At 43.5% G+C, this 27,183-nt stretch overlaps 2 protein-coding genes across 6 annotated transcripts in view; both read right to left on the bottom strand.

Annotated features, from left to right (window-relative positions):
• slc16a13 (solute carrier family 16 member 13) overlaps positions 1-12,141 on the bottom strand; it is a 48,725-nt gene extending 36,584 nt beyond the window's left edge. Inside the window, exons 1-2 of one of the 4 annotated variants that reach the window (XM_045701389.1) lie at positions 12,013-12,141; positions 9,449-9,500 (exon numbers count right to left, since the gene is read on the bottom strand). Coding sequence is in view for 1 of the 4 variants with exons in the window: in XM_014155918.2 (XP_014011393.2) it covers positions 9,449-9,500; positions 11,620-11,640 (73 nt within the window). In the remaining 3 variants the exon portion in view is untranslated. Of the gene's footprint in view, positions 1-9,448; positions 9,501-10,093; positions 10,388-10,854; positions 11,073-11,619; positions 11,899-12,012 lie in introns of those variants that run through there. The other 3 variants (XM_014155918.2, XM_014155920.2, XM_014155919.2) reach the window with 3 other exon arrangements.
• Positions 12,142-15,381: 3,240 nt separating this feature from the next.
• On the bottom strand, positions 15,382-27,183 carry bcl6b (BCL6B transcription repressor). 2 transcript variants are annotated; one of them, XM_014155916.2, is made up of 11 exons: positions 26,951-27,183; positions 26,515-26,601; positions 26,133-26,359; positions 25,733-25,978; positions 25,205-25,396; positions 24,689-25,099; positions 24,420-24,502; positions 24,059-24,196; positions 23,690-23,832; positions 23,365-23,502; positions 15,382-17,568 (listed from the first exon to the last, which is right to left on the bottom strand). In XM_014155916.2, the coding sequence occupies exons 2-11, from the start codon at positions 26,545-26,547 to the stop codon at positions 17,428-17,430; spliced, it is 1,752 nt and encodes a 583-aa protein (XP_014011391.1). In that variant the 5' UTR covers positions 26,548-26,601; positions 26,951-27,183; the 3' UTR covers positions 15,382-17,427. The 2 variants fall into 2 exon arrangements, with proteins under 2 accessions (XP_014011391.1, XP_014011392.1); XM_014155917.2 differs by having other exon boundaries at positions 24,689-25,096.

The following is a 27,183-nucleotide window of genomic DNA, read 5'->3' as shown; positions in this document are numbered from 1 at the left end:
CTCACTGAAAGATGATTCTATGGAGGTGGGCTTCTTTCTCGTCCACATCACATCCATTCTGTACATTCCGTACCAACATGGCACTAACAAGACTGCATCTACATTGTTTTCATGACATTTCAACTACATTTTGTCAATAATTTCAGTCAGTCATAGTGCATTACCAACAAGTTGTATGTTGAAATGACATCAGAGTCCCGTATACCCCAATACTTTTGCATTGTAAATGACCAGGTAGAATTTAACAACCCGTTAGTAGTACTTGTTACCTACCCAGACAGGTGGGGGTTAAAGTTTAAAGGACAAAGCCAATACCTTAAGGTCTCTATATTTCTACCATTAACTAGTTTTTCTACCATTTTAAGCCAATGAATGGACAGAAAAATTGTGTTGTATATCTCTCATGGGACTAACGTCACTGGAGCTACACTTGCAACTGGTGCATCAGGCCAACACATTTATCACCTGACCCGGAGCAGCACTGCCAGAGACCCTGACCCTTAACCTGCGCTAATTGGAGACCTGGGTTCAAATAGTGTTTATTTTTCTTCAAATATTTTTTATGTATGATTGGGCCTTGCCTAAAGTGCCAGATGGACCGGGGTTTGTAATTTTGGGACTACTCCATTGGTTTCATTGCGCCAGTCAAGCTCAATCAAGCACAGCTCAAAAGAAAACAAATACTATTTGAACCCAGGTGTGGTTCATAGACACGTGACTCAATGAGGAATCTGAAATACTCTGGTAGTCAGAGGGTGATGGCTAGAAGGGATATAGCTTTTGTCAAACTGAAGTCAAAAGTTAAATATGTTTGCATTTTAGCTAACCCTAACACTTTTCCTAACTGTAAACGGATTCTCCTAACCTGCTACGTTCATTTCCCTAACCTGCTGTGTAAGTTCTAACCACTATAAGTAAAATCTGACAAAAGCTGTATACCATCTAGCCAAAACTCAGTCAGAGCCCTGGCACCACAGCCAACCGATGATGTCAGGTTGACGCATGTGGCTGCCTGGCTGTCAAATACAAACTGAGCTATGTTTCTCTGCATGTCTCATGCAAGTTATCTAGTGGCTTTTTTCCCATTAAATTATACAGCAGGTTAGTGGCTAATATGCTACACTGAACAAAAATATAAACGCAACATGTAAAGTGTTGGTCCCATGTTTCATGAGTTGAAATAAAAGATCCCAGAAATGTTCCATATGCACAAAAATATAATTTCTCTCAGATTTTGCACACAAATTTGTTTACATCCCTATTAGTGAGCCTTTCTCCTTTGCCAAAGAGAATCCATCCACCTGACAGGTGTGGCATATCAAGAATCTGATTAAACAGCATGGCCATTACACAGGTGCACCTTGTGCTGGGGACAATAAAAAGGCACTCTAAAATGTGCAATTTTGTCACACAACACAATGCCACTAATGTCTCAAGTTTTGAGGGAGCGTGCAATTGGCATGCCGACTGCAGGAATGTCCACCAGAGCTGTTGCCAGAGAATTTAATGTTTATTTCTCTACCATTGTTTTAGAGAATTTGGCAGTGTGTCCAACCGGTCTCACAGCGGTTAGCTGATGTCAATGTTGTGAACAGAGTGCCCCATGGTGGCGGTGGGGTTATGGTAAGAGCAGGCATAAGCTATGGACAACGAAAACAATTGCATTTCATCGATGGCAATTTGAATGCACATAGATATCGTGATGAGATCTGGAGGCCCATTGTCGTGCCATTCATCCGCCGCCATCACCTCATGTTTCAGCATGATAATGCACAGCCCCATGTCGCAAGGATCTGTACACAATTCCTGGAAGCTGAACATGTCCCTGTTCTTCCATGGCCTGCATACTCACCCAGCACGTCAACCATTGCGCATGTTTGGGATGCTCTGGATCGGCAAGTACGACAGCGCGTTCCAAGTCCCGCCAATATCCAGCAACTTTGCACCACCATTGAAGAGGAGTGGGACAACATTCCACAGGTCACAGTCAACAGCCTGATCAACTCTATACGAAGGAGATATGTCGTGCTGCATGAAGCAAATGGTGGTCACACCAGATACTGACTGGTTTTCCTCATAGAAAAGCGATAATATTCCGACCGGGAATCTCCTTTTCGGCAAACAGAGGGAAAAAAAAATCACAAAGACGGGGGCGGTCAGGTCACGCGCCTAAGCCCACAGTCCCTTGATCGGCCACTTGAGAAAGGCGATAATGTGTTTCAGCCTGGGGCTGGGATGACGACATTCAGGTTTTTCCCGGGCTCTGAGCGCCTATGGACGACGTAGGAAGTGTCACGTTAGAGCAGAGATCCTTAGTAAAAGATAGAGATGGCGAAGAAGTTCCAGAAATGGTCAGACAGGCCACTTCCTGTAAAGGAATCTCTCAGGTTTTGACCTGCCATTTGAGTTCTGTTATACTCACAGACACCATTCAAACAGTTTTAGAAACTTTAGGGTGTTTTCTATCCATATATAATAAGTATATGCATATTCTAGTTACTGGGTAGGATTAGTAACCAGATTAAATCGGGTACGTTTTTTATCCAGCCGTGAAAATACTGCCCCCTAGCCATAAGAGGTTAACCGACTTGCCAGGTTAAATAAAGGTAAAAAAAAAAATTCAAGTCAAAATGAGTGGAAACAGATATAGGAACTTGCCTACCGTGATTGTTGCCAGCTCTGCTCCACTGATCTGGACTCTTTGGTTTGACTACAAATCGTGGTGAACCCTGCTCGCAGCGCCATCTGATATTTTTCAGAGTAAATAACTAAGAACCTAACAGGCACTAGAGAAGCTTAACCAAGTTTAATTCTTCCCAAAGGGTCGACACAGCTGTATTCAGACAAAAAACATGGCTTCCCCCTTGGTGGTATTCATACCCCACTTTGGGTGGAGTCTCCTCATCTCTAAACATTGCATCCTTCTTGCTAAGCAGGGAACTAAGTGATATGAGCCTTCAACGGTTTCTCCCCTTATCAGTACTGTCACATGCAATTGTTTTCCCTGCACTCACCCAAAGAGTCCATTCCCCAGGTGCTCTCATTTGTTGACTTCTGTAACCGTAAAAGCATTGGTTTCATGCATGTTAACATTAGAAGCCTCCTCCTTAAGTTTGTTTTATTCACTGCTTTAGCACACTCCGCCAACCCGGGTGTCCTAGCCATGTCTGAATCCTGGCTTAGGTTAGTGTTTATTGGCTTATTTCACTGTAGATCCTCTAGCCCTGCTCATTATACCTTATCAAACCTCTCAGTTCCACCACCCACACATGCGATGACATCACCTGGTTTCAATTATGTTTCTAGAGACAATATCTCTCTCATCATCACTCAATGCCTAGGTTTACCTCCACTGTATTCACATCCTACCATACCTGTGTCTGTACATTATACCTTGAAGCTATTTTATCGCCCCCAGAAACCTGCTCCTTTTACTCTCTGTTCCGGACGTCCTAGATGACCAATTCTCATAGATTTGAGCTGTACCCTTATCCCATCTGGCGATGTAGAGGTGAATCCAGGCCCTGCCGTGCCTAGCTCCACTCCTATTCCCCAGGCACTCTCTTTTGATTACTTCTGTAACCGTAAAAGCATTGGTTTCATGCATGTTAACATTAGAAGCCTCCTCCCTAAGTTTGTTTTATTCACTGCTTTAGCACACTCTGCCAACCCGGATGTCCTAGCTGTGTCTGAATCCTGGCTTAGGAAGACCACCAAAAACTCTGAAATCTCCATCCCTAACTACAAAATTTTCAGACAAGATAGAACGGCCAAAGGGGGCGGTGTTGCAATCTATTGCAGAGATAGCCTGCAGAGTTCTGTCCTACTATCCAGGTCTCTACCCAAACAATTTGAACTTCTACTTTTAAAAATCTACCTCTCTAAAAACAAGTCTCTCACCATTGCCGCCTGCTATAGACCACCCTCTGCCCCCAGCTGTGCTCTGGACACCATATGTGAACTGATTGCCCCCCCCATCTATTTTCAGAGCTCGTGCTGCTAGGTGACCTAAACTGGGACATGCTTAACACCCCAGCCATCCTACAATCTAAGCTTGATGCCCTCAATCTCACACAAATGATCAATGAACCTACCAGGTACCACCCCAAAGCCGTAAACATGGGCACCCTCATAGATATCATCCTAACCAACTTGCCCTCTAAATACACCTCTGCTGTTTTCAACCAAGATCTCAGCGATCACTGCCTCATTGCCTGCATCCGTAATGAGTCAGCGGTCAAACGACCTCCACTCATCACTGTCAAACGCTCCCTGAAACACTTCAGCGAGCAGGCCTTTCCAATCGACCTGGCCCGGGTATCCTGGAAGGATTTTGACCACATCCCTTCAGTAGAGGATGTCTGGTTATTTTTTTTAAATGCCTTCCTCACCATCTTAAATAACCATGCCCCATTCAAGAAATTTGAATGGAACAGATATAGATAGCCCTTGGTTCTTTCCAGACCTGACTGCCCTTAACCAACGCAAAAATATCCTGTGGCGTTCTGCATTACCATCGAACAGCCCCCGTGATATGCAACTTTTCAGGGAAGTTAGAAACCAATATACACAGGCAGTTAGAAAAGCCAAGGCTAGCTTTTTCAAGCAGAAATTTACTTCCTGCAACACAAATTCAAAAAAGTTCTGGGACACTGTAAAGTCCTTGGAGAATAAGAGCACCTCCTCCCAGTTGCCCACTGCACTGAGGATAGGAAACTCTGTCACCACCAATAAATCCACTATAATTGAGAATTTCAATAAGCATTTTTCTACGGCTGGCCATGCTTTCCACCTGGCTACCCCTACCCTGGCCAACATCTCAGCACCCCCTGCAGCAACTTGCAGCAACTTGCCGCCCCAAATCCCCCCCTCCTCTTTCACCCAAATCCAGACAGCTGATGTTCTGAATAGAACTGCAAAATCTGGATCCCTACAAATCAGCTGGGCTAGACAATCTGGACCCTTTCTTTCTACAATTATCAGCCAAAATTGTTGCAACCCTTATTACTAGCCTATTCAACCTCTCTTTCGCATCAGCTGAGATCCACAAAGATTGGAAAGCTGCCGCGGTCATCCCCCTCTTCAAAGGGGGAGACACTCTAGACCCAAACTGTTATAGACCTATATCCATCCTGCACGGCCCTTCTAAAATCTTCAAAAGCCAAGTTAATAAACAGATCACTGACCATTTCGAATCCCACCGTAACTTCTCCACTATGCAATCTGGTTTCCGAGCTGGTCATGGGTGCACCTCAGCCACGCTCAAGGTCCTAAACAATATCATAACCTCAATCGATAAAAGAAAGTACTGGCCAGCCATCTTCCTCGACCTGGCCAAGGCTTTCGATTCTGTCAATCACAGCATTCTTATCGGCAGACTCAATAGCCATGGCTTCTCAAATGACTGCCTCGCCTGGTTCACCAACTACTTCTCAGATAGAGTTCAGTTTGTCAAATCGGAGGGCCTGTTGTCCGGACATCTGGCAGTCTCTATGGGGGTGCCATAGGGTTCAATTCTCAGGCAGACTCTTTTCTCTGAATACATCAATGATGTCACTATTGCTGCTGGTGATTCCCTGATCCACCTCTACGCAGAAGACATCATTCTGTATACATCTGGCCCGTCTTTGGACACTATGCTTACAAACCTCCAAACGAGCTTCAACGCCATACAAACACTCCTTCCGTGGCCTCCAACTGCTTTTAAATGCTAGTAAAACTAAGTGCATGGGTCCCGCCCGACTAGCATCACTACTCTGGACAGTTCTGACCTAGAATATGTGGACAACTACAAATTCCTAGGTGTCTGGTTAGACTGTAAACTCTCCTTCCAGACTCACATTAAGCATCTCCCATCCAAAATTAAACCTAGAATCGGCTTCCTACTTCGCAACAAAGCATCCTTCACTCATGCCGCCAAACTTGCCCTCGTAAAATGACTATCCTACCGATCCTTGACTTCGGCAATGTCATTTACAAAATAGCCCCCAACACTCTACTCAGCAAACTAGATATAGTCTATCACAGTGCCATCCGTTTTATCACCAAAGCCCCATATACTACCCACCACTGCGACCTGTATGCTTTCATTGGCTGGCCCTCACTACATATCCATCGCCAAACCCACTGGCTCGAGGTCATCTATATGTCTTTGCTAGGTAAAGCCCCACCTTATCTTAGCTCATTGGTCACCATAGCAACACCCGTAGCACGCGCTCCAGCAGGTATATCGCACTGGTCATCCCCAAAACCAACACTTCCTTTGGCCGCCTTTCCTTCCAGTTCTCTGCTGCCAATGACTGGAATGAATTGCAAAACTCTCTGAAGCTTGAGTCTTACATCTCCCTCTCTAACTTTAACCTTTTCACACATACCAACACACGGGTGTGATCATTCTACAGTGGTCCCTGTAGTGTATAATCAAACCGGTGTTATTAGAACGCTTATTCTAGAACGGCCAGTTTCGAATGACGCAACAATCACCATTTGAGCTGGCCACACTTTTTTCAGAAACATTTTGCACAAACACAGTGCTTACAAAGTTATGTCCAGAATGTGAGCAGTTTATTTTTTGATGCAATTTTCAGACATTCACAAAAGTATCTATAGCAATCAGCCAAACCGGAAAAATGTAAGCAACATTTGTCCTAGCGCTAACTGAGGAAAGATTGACGTAACACAAGCGGTCATATTTGTATAACTCTTGCTGACAAACTACAACATGAATTAGCTAATAGAAATTACGATTTATAATTAATCACATCATGGGTGAACTCACCATTGATCGAAATAATTGAGTAAAACACTCTAGAAATCAAAACTAATCCGATGATGGGTAGTTTCTGCTCGCTGCCATGCTTTTCCCCCCCTCACATAAACCAAAGATAAGAGGCGACAAGATGAGTTCGGTCTGTTTATAGTATGCATGTTCAAGGGGGGGGGGGGTCATCCACCACCGTTCACATCCCACAATTCATTTAGGGAAGTACTCAAAAAAGGAGTGAACCCTTACTCACCTCATTTTGTTATAACATCTTTGGTACAACAGACGATTAACTGTACAATGCATTCCGGGTTTCACGTAAAGTCGGAAGTTTACATACACTTAGATTGGAGTCATTAAAACTAGTTTTTCAACCACTCCACAAATTTCTTGACAACAAACTATAGTTTTGGCAAGTCGGTTAGGACATCTACTTTGTGCATGACACAAGTAATTTTTCCAACAATTGTTTAGACAGATTATTGCAATTAAATTCACTGTATGACAATTCCAGTGGTCAGAAGTTTACATACACTAAGTTGACTGTGCCTTTAAACAGCTTGTAAAATTCCAGAAAATGATGCCATGGCTTTAGAAGCTTCTGATAGGCTAATTGACATAATTTGAGTCAATTGGAGGTGTACCTGTGGCTGTATTTCAAGGCCTACCTTCAAACTCGGTGCCTCTTCGCTCGACATCATGGGAAAATCAAAAAAAATCAGCCAAGACCTCAGAAAAAAGGTACGTTCATCTGTACAATAGTACGCAAGTATAAACACCATGGGACCACGCAGCCGTCATACCGCTCAGGAAGGAGACGAGTTCTGTCTCCTAGAGATGAACGTACTTTTGTGCGAAAAGTGCAAATCAATCACAGAACAACAGCAAAGCCCTTGTGAAGATGCTGGAGGAAACAGGTACAAAAGTATCCATATCCTCAGTAAAACGAGTCCTATATCGACATAACCTAAAAGGCCGCTCAGCAAGGAAGAAGCCACTGCTCCAAAACCGCCATAAAAAAGCCAGACTACGGTTTGCAACTGCACATGGGGACAAAGATCATACTTTTTGGAGAAATGTCCTCTGATCTGATAAAACAAAAATAGAACTGTTTGGCCATAAAGACCATTGTTTTGTTTGGAAGAAAAAGGGGGAGGCTTGCAAGCCAAAGAACACCATCACAACCATGAAGCACAGGGGTGGCAGCATCATGTTGTGGGGGTGCTTTGCTGCAGGAGGGACAGGTGCACTTCACAAATTAGATGGCATCATGAGGTTGGAAAATGATGTGGATATATTGAAGCAACATCTCAAGATATCAGTCAGGAAGTTAAAGCTTGGTCGCAAATGGGTCTTCCAAATGGACAATGACCCCAAGCATTAATATTTTTGTTCAGTGTAATTTAGTGTACAGATGTACGAAAAGGAAACCTGTTTCTTGCTGACACAGATAAACATATCCATGCAGTAACCAGCTAAATGCCCTCCTGTTGTGTATCAAGGCTATTTGCCAAGACACGAAGGCAGCTCCAACTTCATTAAGTTTCACTTCATTTGCCAGAGGACTTATTGGAATGTTCCCCTTTTTAATGGTCTCATCTTTTAGCAACTAAAATGGATGAATGAGTAAGAGACTTGTTAGCTAGTGGTTTACAGGTTGGTCTGTCAGAGCCTGGGGTGTGTGTGTCATCTCACTGAATGACTGGATCATAATAAGAGTGAAGTGAACAAACTTTTACTACTAAGTCATTTGGCAAACTACTGATGGCAAACTTTTAAAAAAACTTCACAGAGATGCTATTTCTAGGTCCCAAGAAACAAAGAGATCTGCTGTTTGAGCTGACAATTCATCTCGATGGTTGCACAGTCTTCTAAAATAAAACTGAAGGACATCGGTGTTACTCTGGACCCTGATCTCTCTTTTGACGAACATAAAATATATTAAAGAGCAGCTTTTTTCCATCTTTGTAACATTGCACAAATCTGAAACGTTGTCTAACAATTGTGCTGTTTTCGTCCCTCTCTCAAATACTCTCAACCCCTCTCAACCTCTCAACCTCTCAACCTCTGAATGCTCGGCTATGAAAAGCGAACTGACATTTACTCATGAGGTGCTGACCTGTTGCACCCTCTACAACCACTGTGATTATTATTTGACCCTGCTGGTCATCTATGAACGTTTGAACAATCTAGCCTTAATGGCCATGTACTCTTATAATCTCCACCCAGCACAGCCAGAAGAGGACTGGCTCCTCTCTAGGTTTCTTCCTAGGTTCCTGCCTTTCTAGGGAGTTGTTCCTAGCCACCGTGCTTCTACATCTGCATTGCTTGCTGTTTGAGGTTTTAGGTTAGGTTTCTGTATAAGCACTTTGTGACATCTGCTGATGTGAAAAGGGCTTTATAAATACATTTGATTGATTGATAAAGTGGCATAGGAAAAACTGTTTGGTGTAAGAAGACTGCATAACTTGTTGTTACGTCATGGGATTGATAAATAATGAGATTACGTGCTGCATAAAATGACTGCTAGCTTTGTTTGAAATTTTGGCTCATTTTCAACGGAAAACAGTATTGGCAAATGCACCTCATTACCTTTAATACTGACCCAGGTCTGGTGGGGTGAGAGTGAGTCAGGGAATAAAAAGTTAGCTGAAGTTAAGTTGTGTCTGGGTACGGATTTCCTACCTGAGAGGTGTGAGAGGGGCAGGATGGTCACCAGACTCCAGTGAGCTGGACACTGCAGAAGACAGGGGTGGTTAGGTCCATTTTACACTAGTAAACCTCTCGGTAACACTTAACATTAGTAAAGTGTTGTAATAACTAAATTGTTACACTGTACTTACACTGTTCTAAGGGTTGGATAAGGTTAGTACTACGGTTAATGCTCAGTGTACAGTGTAACAATTAGCAATTACAATAATTAGCAAACAGCAATAATTACAATGCAAGCCTAATAAGGGCACTGGATAAACCTCAATAGTTTTAACACATTTAAAATAACCAAATGCGCGGGACAGTGTAGCCGATATTAACATTTTTTTGTTGGTCAGCAAGAGCATGGAGAGACACACAAGTTTGACAAAATCACCTTATATATGTTCAGTTTAATACGGCTATTTATTGACGTTTGTAGCTCTTGGTCAGAAGCATGCTTTTAACGGTCCTCTTCAAGTTTAGCTGGAATTTAGACCGAAAGGATTTTACAAATGTGATTGTATCGCATCGCCTATAGCTGCACAGAATATCAGATCTAAACAATTGGAGAAGTGCTTAACATCACCAGTACCACATCATCTGATTCAGAAATAATCACATATTAATAATACATACGAAATGTAGGCTTGTCTTCGGCTCTCTGGAAAGTTTTACTGGAAGGCAGAATCCATGCTGCGCAGTGAAGGTAACTCATGGACTATGTGACAGACTATTTATTGTTGAAGTCTGTCCTCTGTGGTTTTGTTAAATCGGTTTGTACAGCTCGCAACTCCCACTTGTCAGCTCCCAATGAAATTATTAAGAGGGTTTCGCCGAATAGACAAAACGCGCATGCGCAGCAGCAGCTCAGATGATTGGCATGAATAGTCTAAGCAACACCATAGGCTACACATATCACACTTAGGCTATATTATGTAAAATGCTATCGTTGCAAAATGACACATTTAATTGCCTACTATTCATTCCAGACATTTTACTGTACAACATTGTCCGTGATAAAACAAGTCTCAGTAATCCCATACCTAGGGCAACAGCATGTGTATACTGGAACATTGGTAAGATTGTGGTAGGTAACCCACCTGTCTAAACTTGGATAACACGGTGTGATCTCAATTGAAATTATTTTTGAATTATTTAAACACTTTCTGATGATGCACTCTGGTGGCGGTGTATATAGCCTACACATGGGACTCGTTAGGAATATTTTAGTTGGTTAGCATATGTTCAAAGCTCACTGCCGCCTTCTCCACCTCTGTATCATAGGCAATACGCTACCCTTATCCTGTATATCCTTATTCACTTTCAAGCATTTCTAATGAAAATACAACAGACATAGGCAATGCAAATGAAAACAAGAAACGTGCATAAATAGAAACCTTTTCGTGCGTGCAGCAGATCAGAACAGGCGGTGAAATGGCTTACATTTCAATAATATAAAAATCAATGAAGCCAGCAGGCTTAGCTTGAGTGAGTTCGAGACACTTGCACTGTCTTAATTTTTTTTTAACCTGTAGCCTAGTTTTCCACCTGTTTTCAGTTACTTTTCCGGCAACATGTTCGGCTATAGCCTAACACATTCGTCTCTTGGTAGCCTATAACCACGAATGCCCTTGGTAGCCTATAACCACGAACTGTAGCCAGCATGCACATCGTGTATACGCTAATGTATGCTGATGTGCGCTTAACCTATGTGCTTCCCATATAGGCCGACTACAGACATGCAATGTATGCAGTAGCAGCTGACATGTTTGCAAAGGGCGTCTACATAGCCTCCAGCTAGCTGGATCATTCCTATATTGCGGTGCCTTTATTGTTCCCAGGAAATCACTCATTTAGTGTAAAATGTGGATTCCAAAAGGCTTTACATATAAATGCAGGTGTCCTTCACCTTAAAAACACAAAAATATGGATATTGAAAAGGAACTTAATGCATTTTGGATGTAGCCGTGTGTTATTCATCAACTTCCACTAGAAATATAAGTAATACTATAAAATAATAACATCTTTTAAAAATATTTCTTCATTATTTTGTAGTCCTAGTTAAATTCTCTCTCATCAATAACGTTTTTTCATGATTATTGTATTTAATTTAAGATTTTCTGTGTCCCTGATATCACTTTGACCCAACTATTGCTACTCACCCCCGGTATGGGTTGATTCATTCATTTCGCTGATTCATGGGGCGGAAGGTAGTGGTTAGAGCGTTGGACTAGTAACCGAAAGTTTGCTAGATCGAATCCCCGAGCTGACAAGGTAAAAATCTGTCGTTCTGCCCCCGGGAACAAGGCAGTTAACCCACTGTTCCTAGGCCGTCATGTCATTGTAAATAAAACATTCCAGTCATCTCTTCAACAGGTTTATCATAGGATATGTGTTTTCAAATTGCCAGGGTGTATTACGAACAACAATGCCATAAATGAGCCGACTGTGTAGGCTCGTATGGTTCTGCCTATTATGAATGGAAGAAAAGCGCGCCGTTGTAGGGAGCCTTGCGTTAATGTAGAGTTTACGGTCCAAACACTTAAAATACACACCTTATTCACTCAGCCCTCAAATTAAGTAGACACTTCTGATGACGTCTGACGAGTACACACTTGCAGGGCAAGGAAGGAATGATTTTTTTCAATGGACCACCCTTGTCTGGAAATTCGTCACTCGTTCATCCCGCGATGATTGTGGCTGCTTTATATGCGCTACAGTCAATTATGAGTGCATTATATTAAATATATAATTATTAGTGTACGCATTGATAGCTAGCAAATTAATTAGCTAACTAACGTTAGCCTGCCTAGCTGTAACTTCTGAAGTAAAATGTTTTCGTAATACAATTTCCAAAAGATTATCAAACAAAAACATATTTACATTTTATGTATTAGCAAAATGTCTAACTTATTTGCATTCGTTTTTACTTACACTTGTATGTTGACTTCTCCTTTGATGTTGTTTTTAAGTTTTCTCTGACTTTTCTTAGCGGATGTACAATCGTCGCGAATTGAATTATGGGGAGTTTCAGGCCTCGGAGTGAACATAATTGTACACTCGCAAAGCCGCCTAAAAACGAGGGCTGAGGGGCTTACCTTGCAAACTTACCTTGTTTGACTAATCATTTGGCCACCCACCAAGATGGCGAAGGAGATTCATAAGGGCATAAGACCCTTGGACGAGGGTGTGTCTTTGTTTGGACTGTACATTAGGTCTACAATTATACAGTGCATTATTAAAATCATGGGTAAATGAGCTTATTGAAGTTTATGGATTATGTGATAGAATTCTGAAATGTACAAAGTATTGAGATGTTTTCATGATTGAAAATTGTTTCCTATAGTAATGATAAACATTTGTTGGGACTTGAAGTTTCATCAACCAACAAACAAACCAACGCAAACCAATTGTGGCGGTTAACGGTTTTGCTTAGAGGGAGTAGACAGCTATGACCAGAAGTTACTTTTCGTAGTAGGTTAGGAGAACATTTTAGCTAAGCCTAGCCCTTTTCTTAACCTAAGTCTCATAACCTGCCACGTTAATTATACTGACCTGCTGCATAAATTCTCCTAACCTGCTATGAAAAAGTCACTTCCGGTTGTAGCTGTACTCCCTCTAGTCAGAACCACGGTTAACTCGGCCCATTATGTCCTGTGCTTTTGGGAAAAGCACGCACACACACACTTCTCCCAACATCACAACCAACATGTTGATTTGCCTCCCAGAAATATCATTTACATTTTCACCTGTGCCAATTAGGCCTCAACTCTGCCAATACAATGAGCAATGCAATTAACAGAACAGAGATGACAATCAGCCCTGGTTATGGAGCATAGAATGAATGATGAATTCATACATAGCCTGCTGGGGTACAACTTTCACTGGGGACAGGGGGGACATTCTGAAATTGCATTTTTGTCCCCCCCCAGTTTTATCATTGGAATGTGATACAAAACAAGGCCTACGGTGTGCTTTGGGACCATGCAGATGCCTCCGAGCAGTCGGGTAGGCTGTTTAGAGTGTTTATCCGACTGGATAAAAAAAAGATCAAAACAATTATGTCCCCCCCACTTCTAAAACCAAAGTTTCTCCCCTGATAGCCTGTAACTTGTGATACAAGCATTGAGATATGAGGATGCTGCCAGTGGCAAGCACTAATAGGGGCCAGCAGATGAAATGCCTGTTGATTTACAGATAGTAGGCCATGTCATGTCAGTGATTATCATAGAGATCCTATGAAATGACTAATTCCTAATTCAATGGTGATGCTCTCGTTGGTGGAAAGGCTGGGGAGAGTGGTTGGAAAGTCCCCTCTCATTTCCAACGTTTGTCTAAGTAACTGCCTCTTGTCCTCTCTGCCATTCCCTCGCAGACAATGGCTGTCTGCAAATGTAATGCATCCTCCTTCCTCAAAGGAGAGCATTGGAGGAGTGGATCCAAGGTCCCTCCCTCCCTCAGACCACATCCTCCAATGAGCTTTGATAGGAATTGAGGAATCAAGGACAACATTTGCTGAGTCAAGATCACTTTCACAGTCAGAAAGCAAGACAACATCACTCAGATAAAAAAACATGACTTACTTACTTTTTTTTTTACATTAACCTAATACAAACAGTTGTGTAGGAATGAGGTTTGTGCAGTAGGCCTAATACATTATCTCAACGTATTGGCTATATGCCTGGCCTGCCAATATTGATCTTCTCAGACCATATTATATTTCAAAACTCAAGCTTTGATAACTAAATAGATCAGTTGGTGTAGCACTTGCGAGGCACAGCTGAACATAAATTGAAATAATTTGCAAATAATTTGCTTTTTTATTTTACTGGACTGATGGTACCTGCATCTGACAGTCATGGTGCTTTCAAGACAACTGGGAACTCTGGGGGGGGGGAATGAAGTCAAATCATGACGTCAGTGATCTTCAAGTCGGAAACATGAACTCACTTATAAAACAGCAGCTCTTTGCTGTATTATTTGACAGTCTCTCTGTGGTCATGGTTTTAAAAGTTATTCAATCTTAAGCAGGCTAGTATCAAACTTTGCTGTGGCCGGCGTCGTGGAAGCTCTGTAGGGACGGTGATTTGAGCTATCCAATTGCCAGCACAGTAGGCGCACTGGATTTAGCCACAGGTCTCCGGGTCTTCTGGGTAGGCAGAGTTTGTCTTTCAGACAAATCAAATGGTTCAAAATGGGAACACTTTGCTTACCCCCTGCACAGGGCTTCTACCGCCAACAGCGCAATACAAATAAATAAAAAAAAGAACCTCAAGCCTTTATCGTTGGCTTTTCTACAGAAATGTTTGGTGATCAAATAGGAATGCCTTGAAGATCGACCATTCGATCGACTGGTTGGTGACCACTGCTATAATGGATAGTTCGAGTGCCACAGACGATGAGCTGATCAGGTCCTTCTGCCTGCCACAAGCCCATCACAGAGCAGGAAGTGGGGATGACAGAGGGTGGGAGAGTTTAGCAGGGGCCGCTGCCCCTTTGCCACAGGAAGTAGTATGCTGACACACACTGTGGATGGCAGTGTGCGCTCCGCATTAGAGCCGTGCCGGAAACAGGTGCCCGGGACTCCATTGTTCCTTCCTTCACCAACACCCAGATTCAGAGAACGGTTTGAGGAGCTGTTGGCTCCTCTGAGTCTTGCAGGTCTGAAGGGTGAGTTAATGAGAGGAAGGAAGTCTAGGGAGGAGGTGTGTGTGTGTGTGTGTGTGTGTGTGTGTGTGTGTGTGTTAATATCAGTATGATAGGTAGAATACTGATTTCAGAATTCTATTGAATGATATCTGATTCTTTTCAGTTAAATATTATTTTCCTAACTGTGGTACAGGTACTTAGTCTTACACAAGCCATCTGCAGGGGGTATATTATTTAGGACTTTAACACATACAACAGAAAACATTTACAACTCATTTGTAGTTAAGGGCAATCAATTTAATTTAATTAGTATAAAACAGTCCTTGTCTTTGTCCAGCAAAAGAACACCGTACAATTTCAAATATCAATATCATCTCTCATCCATTTTTACAGTCGCATTATCTAGCTTTTATGCTCTGAGAGAAGATATTCCTTCATACACAAGAGACGGAAGTCCTTTGCCTGCTCGGACTCTGCACCGATGACAAGTTATAATCTGCCATTTTAAATAAAAAGCTTTAGAAAAATACAGAACGGATGTAATGGGCAAAACATCTTATCTTATATGACACCTGTCATATACATTAGACAAAGGCCCCAGGCCTTTGGTTTTAGTGTGTAAAAAATAAACATTAGTTAAAAAGATATTTAAAGCTGACACAATCGGGGTAGTCTATTCACACGTTAGTGCTTGGGGCATTATTACCTTTGTTCTTAGGGCATTATTACCCATCTCTATATTGTTATGCAATGACATCTTTGTGGCATTGCCATTTCAAATACTCAACGGGTCCCCAATGTGTCCCGGTCTCTAAAAATAGCTGTGGCACTTGAAAATAAACAAAGCATTGGCACAGAACATTCTTTCACTTGCTCTATTCAACTCTACAACTTACTATGACATTCTCTCCGTCACTCTAATAAAGTCAATTCCTCATCTCACGATTCCAACTAACCATGTCAAATGTATTTCTCTTCTAGCCACATTCCTTAGTCCTTCATCCTCCTTCTCTCCCTTCCCTTCCAGCTCTGTCTTTGTCTCACTCACTCTCTACTCATAACCTCAAAACTCTCAACTTTTCAAAACACCTCCTGGGATACAAAAACATATCATACTCCGCCCAGTAACTTTCGACAGCTCTCTTGACATGTTATCCACCTAACGCTTAAAGCGGCCTGAGACAGCCTCCAGCTCAATACCTCAGAGGAGAGGCATTGTCATCCTATCTACATATCAGCTCCGATCTCTGTTGCCGGCCGCCTTTCTGCAAATCCTTTACAACATCATGGTTTGATTGGCTTACAACTAGTCATGTATATGTGTTTATAATGGCCCCTCTAGCCACTGAGTGAAACATACTTGAGCTCATGTTTTTGAGGGGCGAGGCTGAGCTCTCAATCAGGAAGGTTTGATGGGGCCAGGCAGTTTTGAATGGCATCCTATTCCTGTAGGCTCCATGAGCCTTTGTCAAAAGTAGTGCACTATATAGTGTACAGGGTTCGGTTGCATAAAACATTTTAAGTGTTTCCCTTAAGGCTTTACATTAAGAAATAATTGTCCCTTGCCTAAGGGAATTGTTTAAGGGCATTGCATAGAGCACCTCAAATATTTCCTTTTTACGGTAGTTTGAAGGCATGTATGGCAGACGGAGTATCTGGTTACCATGGGCATGGCCTGATTCACTGACTTAACCTCTCGTCAAAGAGGTCACTTTCATTTTGTGAGATATCAAAATGGAACTTAATTGCTTCAGAAGATAATAAACCTAGTTTCTTTTTACTTTTTTCTCAACTTGTTTATATTACTTCCTAGTATGTCAAGCTAGTTTACAGAGTAGCTATAGCTAACTAGCCAGCTAGCTTTGTAGCCATGGATTGTGCACCTTCCGTTGTTTAGCTAAGTAGCTAGCTGGTTGATGTTTTCTTTTTGTAACCAGAGCAGATGAAAGTACCATTCACCTCCACAAATTCTGTTTACATTGATATCCAAACTGAATGAACCAGTTAAGGGACCTCATGGGCACCATTACATTTTTCACTTAATTTAAGGGAGAAATTCACCTTTAGAATGTTTTGTTCAACTGATTTAAAGTTAAGGAAACTTTAAGGGAACAGATAAGGGGAAAATTAACTTAAGGTGTTTTATGCAACCAGGCCCAGGGTGCCATTTGGGACACAGACATGGACCATAACAACACAGGAGAAACTAGGGTGGAAACAGATAAACAATCATGATTTGATTGACATAAATGTTGGGGTTATTCTTGGTATCTGTGGGGTTATGGTTAGGGGTTAAAGGTCAGGGGTCAAAGGGAGGACCTTCAACAGGCCTGCAGGATGGGTTGGTAGGGGTCGGTCAGGACCTTGTAGCGGATCTTGGTGTTGGTGATGGCGCCATGCTTCTGCCTCAGGTGGAGACGCAGCTGGCTCTTGTGGCGGAAGTGCAGGTCACACTTCTCACACTGGGAGAGATAGAGAGACAGAGATAAATCAAAACTCCAAACCAACAACCTGATTATTGGACAAAATTACCTGGAAGGATTCCTACTACCAAAGATTCATATTTCCAAGCTATACAGCAACTGTTCTGGCAAACAAACAAACAAACAACAGAAACCTGAAAACACCATCTAACCTGGAACTGAGTGAGTAATGTTTAGTCTGAAGCTTCTTTTAAAGCCAAGCAGAAAAATACATTACAATGATATATTTTACTTTATAAGGACTGAATGCTAAGTTAAGGCTACCAAGCTTGCTAGGACAGAACGTATCTGACTGCAACTTCAATTAGCACTGAGATGTGAAGTGAGAGGTGTCAAAGTGTGTTAGCGATGGATGGAAACTCAGGATGTTAACATGTACAAGTCTGGAACAGTAATGGTACAAGGAAACCCCAAACAGTTTCAGCTGGACTTTCACATAATCAAAGAGATAGCTCAGCAGGTTAAGCTCTCTCTTGAGAAAGATACCCCGAGCGTGTCAGACCAAACCTCTTCATTATACAACACCACAGACGAGCAACCCCATACGGAAAGTCAATCTCCCAGCACAGAGTACTACTCCCTTGTTGAAATGAAGGATACATTCACCCAGCTGGAGGTAAGACAGGTGGAGCTGGAACAGCAGGTGAACACACTCCAGTCAGCACAAAAAATAGTCAAGCTCAACAACACCCCCTCAACCAGACCCGGAGAGCTGGAGTTGGACAGAGACATATCTGTACTCTGGACTGTGGTGAGACAACATCAACAGGAGAGGATCAGAGTGCACTAGAGCACTAGAGAAAAGGATCAGAGTGCTGGAGGTGAGGGGGATGGCGTGTGACAGAGAACAACCCATTAGAGAGCTGGCCACCCCTGCAGAGAAACTAGCAGAACAGCCCACCTCAGCCCCTGACCAAATTCTTGACACCACAGCAGAACAGTCCACCCCAGACACTGAGCATGGCCTTGACATCACAGCAAGACAGACAAATGAAGAACCCCAAGCCCAGGGGATCACACCCCCTCTGAGCACCCCCCGTCAGCCACCCTGATAGCCCTCCTGATAACCCCCCCCCCCCCCCACACACACACACACACACACACACACACACACCCACTGAGGACATACACACGCCACAGATTGTACCCCTTATGGACTCGAATGGGAAATATATACAAGAAAATAAACTTTTCCCAAAACACACAGTGTCTAAACTCTGGTGTCCAAACACCCAGGACACCCTAGACCTTCTGTCTGAGGACGAACTAGGGTCACCCAGCTATATAATAATACACACAGGCACAAATGACCTGAGAGCACAGCAGGAAAGTGTGGCCACACCACTCAAGGTAGTGATTGAAAAAACTTCTTATACTTTCCACAACGCACAAGTGGTTATCTCCACCCTGCTACCACGAAAAGACTTCCACCCTGCTACGATACAGCGGGTAAACGCAAGTATTTCCTGTGACTGTGCCTCAAAACCAAATGTTTACCTGGCCTGCCACTCCACTCTGGACTTGAACAGCCTTTACGACCAGGTCCACCTATACAAGGCAGTAGTGACCCTAAAGGACATCGCCCTCAACCGCAGCCCCAACACCTCACACAGGAGCAACAGATCAATAGACACCCCACCCAGACCAGCGAGACACTCTCCCAGACCTGCGGACCCCCCCCGGACCTACACATAGAGGACCCACGCCGAGAGGACCTACATCCAGACCACAGCAACACCAGCCACACCCCCACAACCAATCAACTTCCACCCAAGTCAACCATGCCCGCACCCCATTTAGGCCCCCTCAGATCACCCCTTTGCCCCCCACACAACATGAAAGTCACACATACGCCCAGGCCGTGAACAGGCAAACAGGCCCAACCCCCACTCTTAGACCAGCCCAAGCCAATGGCATGTACCAGATGCTCAGCAGGCTCTGCTCACACTTACTGTTCTGAGGCCAAACCACATGACTAACAACAGTGGACACTTTATGGAACACAAAGCCTTCACTATCTCATCCTGGAATATCCAAGGCCTGAGGTCATCTGCCTTTGTCCTAAAGATCAGGAACCTGGACTTCATCAAAGAAATACAGACATTGTCATGCTATGAGAAACATGGTATAGAGGAGATGGACCCACTGGTTGCCCTCTAGGTTACAGAGAGCCACCAAACTACCAGATGTGAAACAGGGAAGGGACTCTATGCTAATTTGGTATGCTAATTTGGTAGAGAGCAGACCTCCCTCACTCTATTAAATTAATCAAAACAGGAACATTTTACATTTGGCTAGAAATTCAAAAGGAAATTATCTCAACAGATAAAAATGTCCTCCTGTGTGCTACCTAAATCCCCCCACTAGAATCCCCATACTTTAATGAAGGCAGCTTCTCCATCCTGGAGGGAGAAATCAATCATTTCCAGGCCCAGGGACATGGACTAGTCTGAGGCGACCTAAATGCCAGCACTGGACAATAACCTGACACCCTCAGAACACAGGGGGACAAACACCTACATGGAGGTGACGGCGTTCTCTCCCCCATATGCCCCCCTAGACACAACAACGACAACATAACCAACAAAAATGGGTCACAACTCCTGCAGCTCTGTCGCACGCTGGGTATGTACATAGTCAAAGATAGGCTTCGAGGGGACTCCTATGGTAGGTACACTTATAGCTTATCTCTTGGCAGTAGTACTGAAGACTACTTTATCACTGACCTCAACCCAGAGTCTCTCAGAGCGTTCACAGTCAGCCCACTGACACCCTGATCAGATCACAGCAAAATCACAGTCTACTTGAACAGAGCAATACTCAATCATGAGGCATCAAAGCCAAAGGAACTGAATAATATTAAGAAATGCTATAACTGGAAGGAAAGTAGTGTAGTGTGGAAACCTACCAAAAAACTATTAGGCAACAACAAATTCAATCCCTCTTAGACAATTTCCTGGACAAAACGTTCCACTGTAATAGTGAAGGTGTAAACTTGGCAGTAGGAAACCTAAACAGTATATTTGACCTCTCAGCTTCCCTATCAAATCAAAAAATTTCAATGGCAAATGGTTTGATGAAGAATGAAAAAACCTAAGAAAGAAATTTAGAAACCTACCCAACCAAAAACAGAGACCCAGAAAACCTGAGCCTACGCCTTCACTATGGTGAATCACTAAAACAATACATTAATACACTACAGAAAAAGAAGGAACATCACGTTGGAAATCAGCTCAATGTAATTGAAGAATCAATAGACTAACCACTTCTGGGAAAATTGGAAAACACTAAACAAACAACAACATGAGTTATCTGTCCAAAAGGAGATGTTTGGGTAAACCACTTCTCCAATCTTTTTGTCCCTATATCAAAGAACAAACAGCAAAAACATTTACATGATCAAATACAAATCTTAAAATCAACTATTAAAGACTACCAGAACCCACTGGATTCTCCAATTACATTGAATGAACTACAGGGCAAAATACAAACCCAACCCAAAAAGGCCTGTGGTGTTGATAGTATCCTCAATGAAATGTTAAAATATACAGAGCATAAATTCCAATTGGCTATACTTAAACTCTTTAACATCTTCCTTGGCTCTAGCATCTTCCCCAATATTTGGAACCAAGGACTGATCACCCCAATCCACAAAAGTGGAGAAAAATACTGAGCAAATTGGCTTTTTACCAAATTACCGTACGACAGACTACGTATTCATCCTGCACAACCTAATTGACAAACAACGAAACCAAAACAAAGCCAAAGTCTTCTCATGCTTTGTTGATTTCAATCTGGCATGAGGGTCTGCTATACAAATTGATGGAAAGCGGTGTTGGGGGAAAAATATACGACATTATAAAATCCATGTTCACAAACAACAAGTGTGCGGTTAAAATTGGCAAACAAAACACAAAATTATTTCCACAGGGCCGTGGGGTGAGACAGGGATGCAGCTTAAGCCCCACCCTCTTCAACATATATATCAACGAATTGGCGAGGGCACTAGAACTGTCTGCAGCACCCGGCCTCACCCTACTAGAATCTGAAGACAAATGTCTACTGTTTTTGCTGATGATCTGGCGCTTCAGTCCCCAACCAAGGAGGGCCTACAGCAGCACCTAGATCTTCTGCACAGATTCTGTCAGACCAGAGCCCTGACAGTACAAGACAAAAATAATGGTGTTCCAAAAAAGGTCCAGTTGCCAGGAACACAAATACAAATTCCATCTAGACACCGTTGCCCTAGAGCACACAAAAATTATACATACCTTGGCCTAAACATCAGTGCCACAGGTAACTTCCACAAAGCTGTGAACGATCTGAGAGACAAGGCAAGAATGGCCTTCTACGCCATCAAAAGGAACATCAAATTTGACATACCAATTAGGATCTGGCTAAAAATACTTGAATCAGTTATAGAACCCATTGTCCTTTACGGTTGTGAGGTCTGGGGTCCACTCACAAACCAGGAATCCACAAAGTGGGACAAACACCAAATTGAGACTCTACATGCAGAATTATGCAAAAATATCCTCTGTGTACAATGTAAAACACTAAATAATACATGAGGAGCAGAATTAGGTGGAAAATTAGCTGCACTTCCTAACCTGCCAAATGTATGACCATATTAGAGACGTAAAACACCAAATAATGCATGCAGAGCAGAATTAGGCCGATGCCCACTAATTATCAAAATCCAGAAAAGAGACGTTAAAGGAAGCGATTCCCAAACCTTCCATAACAAAGCCATCACCTACAGAGAGATGAGAAGAGAAGATTTCCCTAAGCTGGACTTGGGGCTCTGTTCACAAACACAAACAGACCCCACAGAGCTACAGGACAGCAACACAATTGGACCCAACCAAATAATGAGAAAACTAAAAGATAATTACTTGACACATTGGAAAGAATTAACAAAAAAACAGAGCAAACTACAATGCTATTTGGCCCTAAACAGAGAGTACATAGTGGCAGAATACCTGACCACTGTTACTGACCCAAATTTAAGGAAAGCTTTAACTATGTACAGACTCAGTGAGCATAGCCTTGTTATTGAGAAAGGCCACCGTAGGCAGACCTGGCTCTCAAGAGAAGACAGGCTATGTGCACACTGCCCACAAAATTAGGTGGAAACTGAGCAGCACTTCCTAACCTCCTACCAAATGTATGACCATATTAGAGACACATATTTCCCTCAGATTACACAGATCCACAAAGAATTTGAAAACAAAGCCAATTTTGATAAACTCCCGTTTCTACTGGGTGAAATACCACAGTGTGCCACCACAGCAGCAAGATATGTGACTTGTTGCCACAAGAAAAGGGCAACCAATGAAGAACAATCACCATTGTAAATACACCCCATATTTATGTTTATTTATTTTCCCTTTTGTACTTCAACTATTTGCACATTGTTACAACACTGTATATAGACATATAATTGGATCTTCTGTGAGTGTAATGTTTACTGTTCATTTTTTTGTTTATTATATACTTCACTTGCTTTGGCAATGTTAACATATATGAGAGAGAGAGAGAGAGAGAGAGGAATCTATTTCATCATTGAATAACAGCGTGTATACTGTAGCAAGAGGTAAAACACAAGAGGTGTGTGTGTGTGTGTGTGTGTGTGTGTGTGTGTGTGTGTGTGTGTGTGTGTGTGTGTGTGTGCACGCGTGCATGCTTGAGTACCTGCATGCGGGCGTGCATTATGTGCGTGTCTGTGTCCGCACACGTATGTGTGTGTTTGTCATGTGTGGGTAGTATACTCACAGTGTAAGGCTTCTCTCCAGTGTGAATGCGCAGGTGACTCTTCAGGGTCTGCAGGTGACGGAAGCGAGTGCCGCAGGTGTGACAGGGATAAGGCTTCTCCCCTGTGTGAATCAGAACATGGGCTCGCAGGTGGGCCACCTGTAAGACCACAGACACACAAGTCAACCAAATGAACGTTGCTAAATAACATATAACATTACATAGCTATAACATCAACCGACGACTTTAGTTTGATCTTACACTTTGGTCCTCCTCACACACTCCTTTCCCGCCACACACACACCCTCTGTCCAACCCCTGTCCCTCGTCAGTGGTGGGTCCTCACCTGAACGAATCGGGCCCCGCAGGTATCACAGTGGTAGGGCTTCTCTCCGGAGTGGATGCGGGAGTGCGTCTTCAGGTTTGCGGGCCGGTTGAACTGGGCACCACATACGTTGCAGCGGTACGGCTTGTCTCCTGCACTGGGGGCTGGAAAAGAAGGGAAAGGGAAGGTCAGCAAATGAAACATACACACACCAACTACCTGTGGTGACAATCAACTGTAATAAGGAGCCATTATCATAATACCTAACTGTCCAAACTGCTGCAAACCATCCGTTTGATACTATGATGATAAATAGCACCTAAACATCATGTATTGGAGGTGTGTGTGTGTTAAATGACATCATCAGATGTGATGGGTTATCTGCCTCACCTGTGCAGGCAGTTTTTATCACGCTCAGGTTGCCGGAGTAACAGAATGGCAAGCCGTAAGTCTCACGCTTAATTGGGTGTTGGCAGTGATGGGCGGCCTCTGGCTCCAATGGGCGGGGTGCCAGACAGCAAGGCAAGACTGAGAGGGAGGGGCAGAGAAATATTATACATCAATACATATCTCATATATTAACATATGACTGTATGTATATTGTAAACACACACACACATATATATATATATGGGCGGCCTCTGTATATAAACATATACATGTTTATGATCTGTCACTCCTTAGCTGGAGAAAATAGGTTTTCTACATGTTATCTCTGCTGCTGCTGAGTGAGGTAGTAAGGTTGCAGTACCTGTTCCTTCCTTGTGGGTGGGGGGCTCCATGGGGGGTTCCACAGGGTGGGCTGGCAGCCCTGGGTGGGGAACCAGGGGTGGGCTACAGCCAGGGACATCATAGCAGGAAGAAAGAATATAGTCATGTTGTCAACATCAGTGCCAACTTAAACTATCTCCTTGGACAGACAAGGTCCCTTAGAACGTTTATTGTCAATATGACTTAGAGGTTGAGATAAAGCTTTTAAAATAGCACTATTTCATCATATGCATAATATTGACAACACACCTTTCATTTTGTCCGGATCCTTCCCTTGGCCACGCCTCCATAGGTGGCTTCAATGTCACTTCCATCCTATCAGAGGTGGGGATGTGGTCAAGCTGCTGCCGGCCCTCCCCAGGCTCCTCCTCCTTCACCGTGTTTACGGCACAGAGGGGGTTGAGGACAATGTACTTGTATTTCTTCCAGTTGCAGGCTTTGGGGTCAGGGTTGCACTTGGGTTCACCTAGATTACAGGTGTTGGACTCAGCAGGAGAGTTGGGCTGACAGCTGGAGCGAGACGGGCTGTCTGGAGAAGGGGTGGAGGTTGGGGAGGCCAGGATGGGTGATTCAGGCTCCTGCTTTAGTTCCTTTGACCTGGGCTCGCGGGTCAGGAAAGTCCCTGGCTGCAGACAGGCCCGGAAGTTTCCAGGGACCCTGCTGGACAAACAAAGGAACTCATGTAATGATCGAGCTGAACTCAGACAATGGGACATTGGCCCACACTTTACACAGACACACACACATACACTCCTTCTCTCTCACCTGGCCGAGTCATGGCACATACGACCCTCAGCCTCCGCTGCGGACTGGGAGGGGGTGGAGACAACGAGGACAGATGGGCGGGGTCTTCCATTGACAGGGGGATTAAGAGGAGCTCCCCCTGAGAGTGCTGCAGACATTACAGACACCGTGGAGTCCAGCTTCATTTGAGGGGGCGTCCCTCTCATCCTCTCACTGTAAACAAAAGGAACTGTCAGGTAACGCCTGTCAATCATATTTTATCATATCAGCCAGGGCGCCCATAGGAGAGACTTAGAAGCCTACTTAAAGTTTACAATATTCAGTTGTACTGTACATTTAATGCCTCACACAATTGAAAACACAATTTAGAGCTTAAAAAGCATGCAACTAACTGAAATGCTTATCTACGTTTACCCTAATTTAAAGTCTCTCTGTCACCGTTCTTTCAGTAAATGCACTTTTTACTCTAATCCTGTAAACTACCATTATCACTCCCACCCCTCCAGCCTCCCAACGCTCACCCATTGACTTCTATAGAAAGGGGTTCACCTGTGTAACATGAAAGCTCTGCAGGTGTCAGCCACGTGGTCCATCTGCAGGTAGGTGGCGACGGAGAGCACTCCGGGGACTGTGCGTGGCGTGAGGGGCAGCTGGGAGGTGTACATGAAGTCCAGGAGCAGGGAGACGCTGGAGGGATCCAGGGAGTCAGGGAGAGACAGGGTCAGGGCCTGGCCTCCAGCACCACTCCATCCAGGAGAGGACACACGACGGGAGTACAGGGAGTAGAAGAACCCACTAAGAGAGACAGAGAGAAAGGAGTGAGTGAGTATTTTAAGAGTAAAACAATCCCACAGCACACCCTCCCCCCCTCGCAAAGTAGAACAAAAACAAAAACAACAATAACAAAAACACCAGGAAAATGGCAATGAATATTATTCTCTGAACTAACCTGCATGCAATGAGCACAGCACAGTGTGCCTGCAGTCGGGCAGTGCCCACCACCAGGGTGGCATCGGTCAGAATGTTCTGGTGCCTCAGCTCGTTCAGATTCAGCAGGACGTCGTTGGAGTGGCGCGTAAACTCCTTTACGTATCCCTGCGCAGCAGCCGCTTCAGACCCCACCACCTCATGCCTCCCTCCAACCCTATATCCCTCCACCACCTGGATCTTGCTCATCTTTTGTTTGGGAGAGAAAGGGAAAGACAGACTTGTTTTCACAGAATATCATTTCATTATAGTAGAATTACACTGGCACTATGTATATTATGGAAGTCTCTGAAATGTACCATATACTGTCCCAGTCAAAGTGCAGCTGCCTCACATTGACCTACCCTGTTGCAGAAGACACCAGCTAGAGAAAACATGGAGGGCAGTCTCCTGGACGCCTCTGTTAGGTGAGACCAGCTCCCTACTCGTACCTGCACAAAGCAAAACAAGACGACACTGAAACATAGTGCAACTTTACGAAACCCTGTGTAATTAATGTACCTGATGTACTGACACATCCCCATTTTATATAATTACAGATCTTTCATGTTGTAAGAAATGTAATATAGCCACTAAGAGATTCTTATTCACACATAATTCACCCTCCAGGTGGCACCATGTTGAAAAAAATGTACACTTAGACACAAAAGGTACAAGATGATACATGAACATCCAATCACACCAATCCAGGCAACACGTAAAGATTATGAACAATTCTATATATATATATATATATATATATATATAAAACGTTTACAAAACGTCTAGGTTACCACTCACCCCGACCAGCAGGGACGAGAACCAATGCGCACGATGCTGTCCTCACAATCCTCAGTTCAACTCTCAGGTTCCTCAATCTGTAACTAACTGTCTTCAGGCTAGGCTGGGCAATAACCTACTCCCTCCAAAGTTGTCTGAGCAAGACTGTCCAGGGTAGCCAGAGGGTGGGGAGTCTTTATAATGTTGCGCAGGAAGCCTGATTCCGACCAGGGCCGCTCATGTCCTCTTTCCTC

Source organism: Salmo salar, chromosome ssa18 (genome assembly GCF_905237065.1).
Source record: "Salmo salar chromosome ssa18, Ssal_v3.1, whole genome shotgun sequence".
In the NCBI taxonomy this organism is placed as follows: domain Eukaryota; kingdom Metazoa; phylum Chordata; class Actinopteri; order Salmoniformes; family Salmonidae; genus Salmo; species Salmo salar.
Note: the sequence above shows the minus strand (reverse complement) of the source record. Positions and strands in the feature narration are given on the sequence as shown.

Bases quoted from the DNA above. Each gene is read 5' to 3' on its own strand.
- bcl6b (XM_014155916.2), bottom strand. From the start codon at position 26,547: ATGTTTTCTCTAGCTGGTGTCTTCTGCAACAGG. The intron at 25,100-25,204 runs GTGAGAGAGAAG...TTGTTTGTCCAG, and splicing joins ATGTGCCATGACTCGGCCAG to CAGGGTCCCTGGAAACTTCC. The intron at 23,833-24,058 runs GTGAGGCAGATA...CTTCTTTTCCAG, and splicing joins GATAAAAACTGCCTGCACAG to CCCCCAGTGCAGGAGACAAG.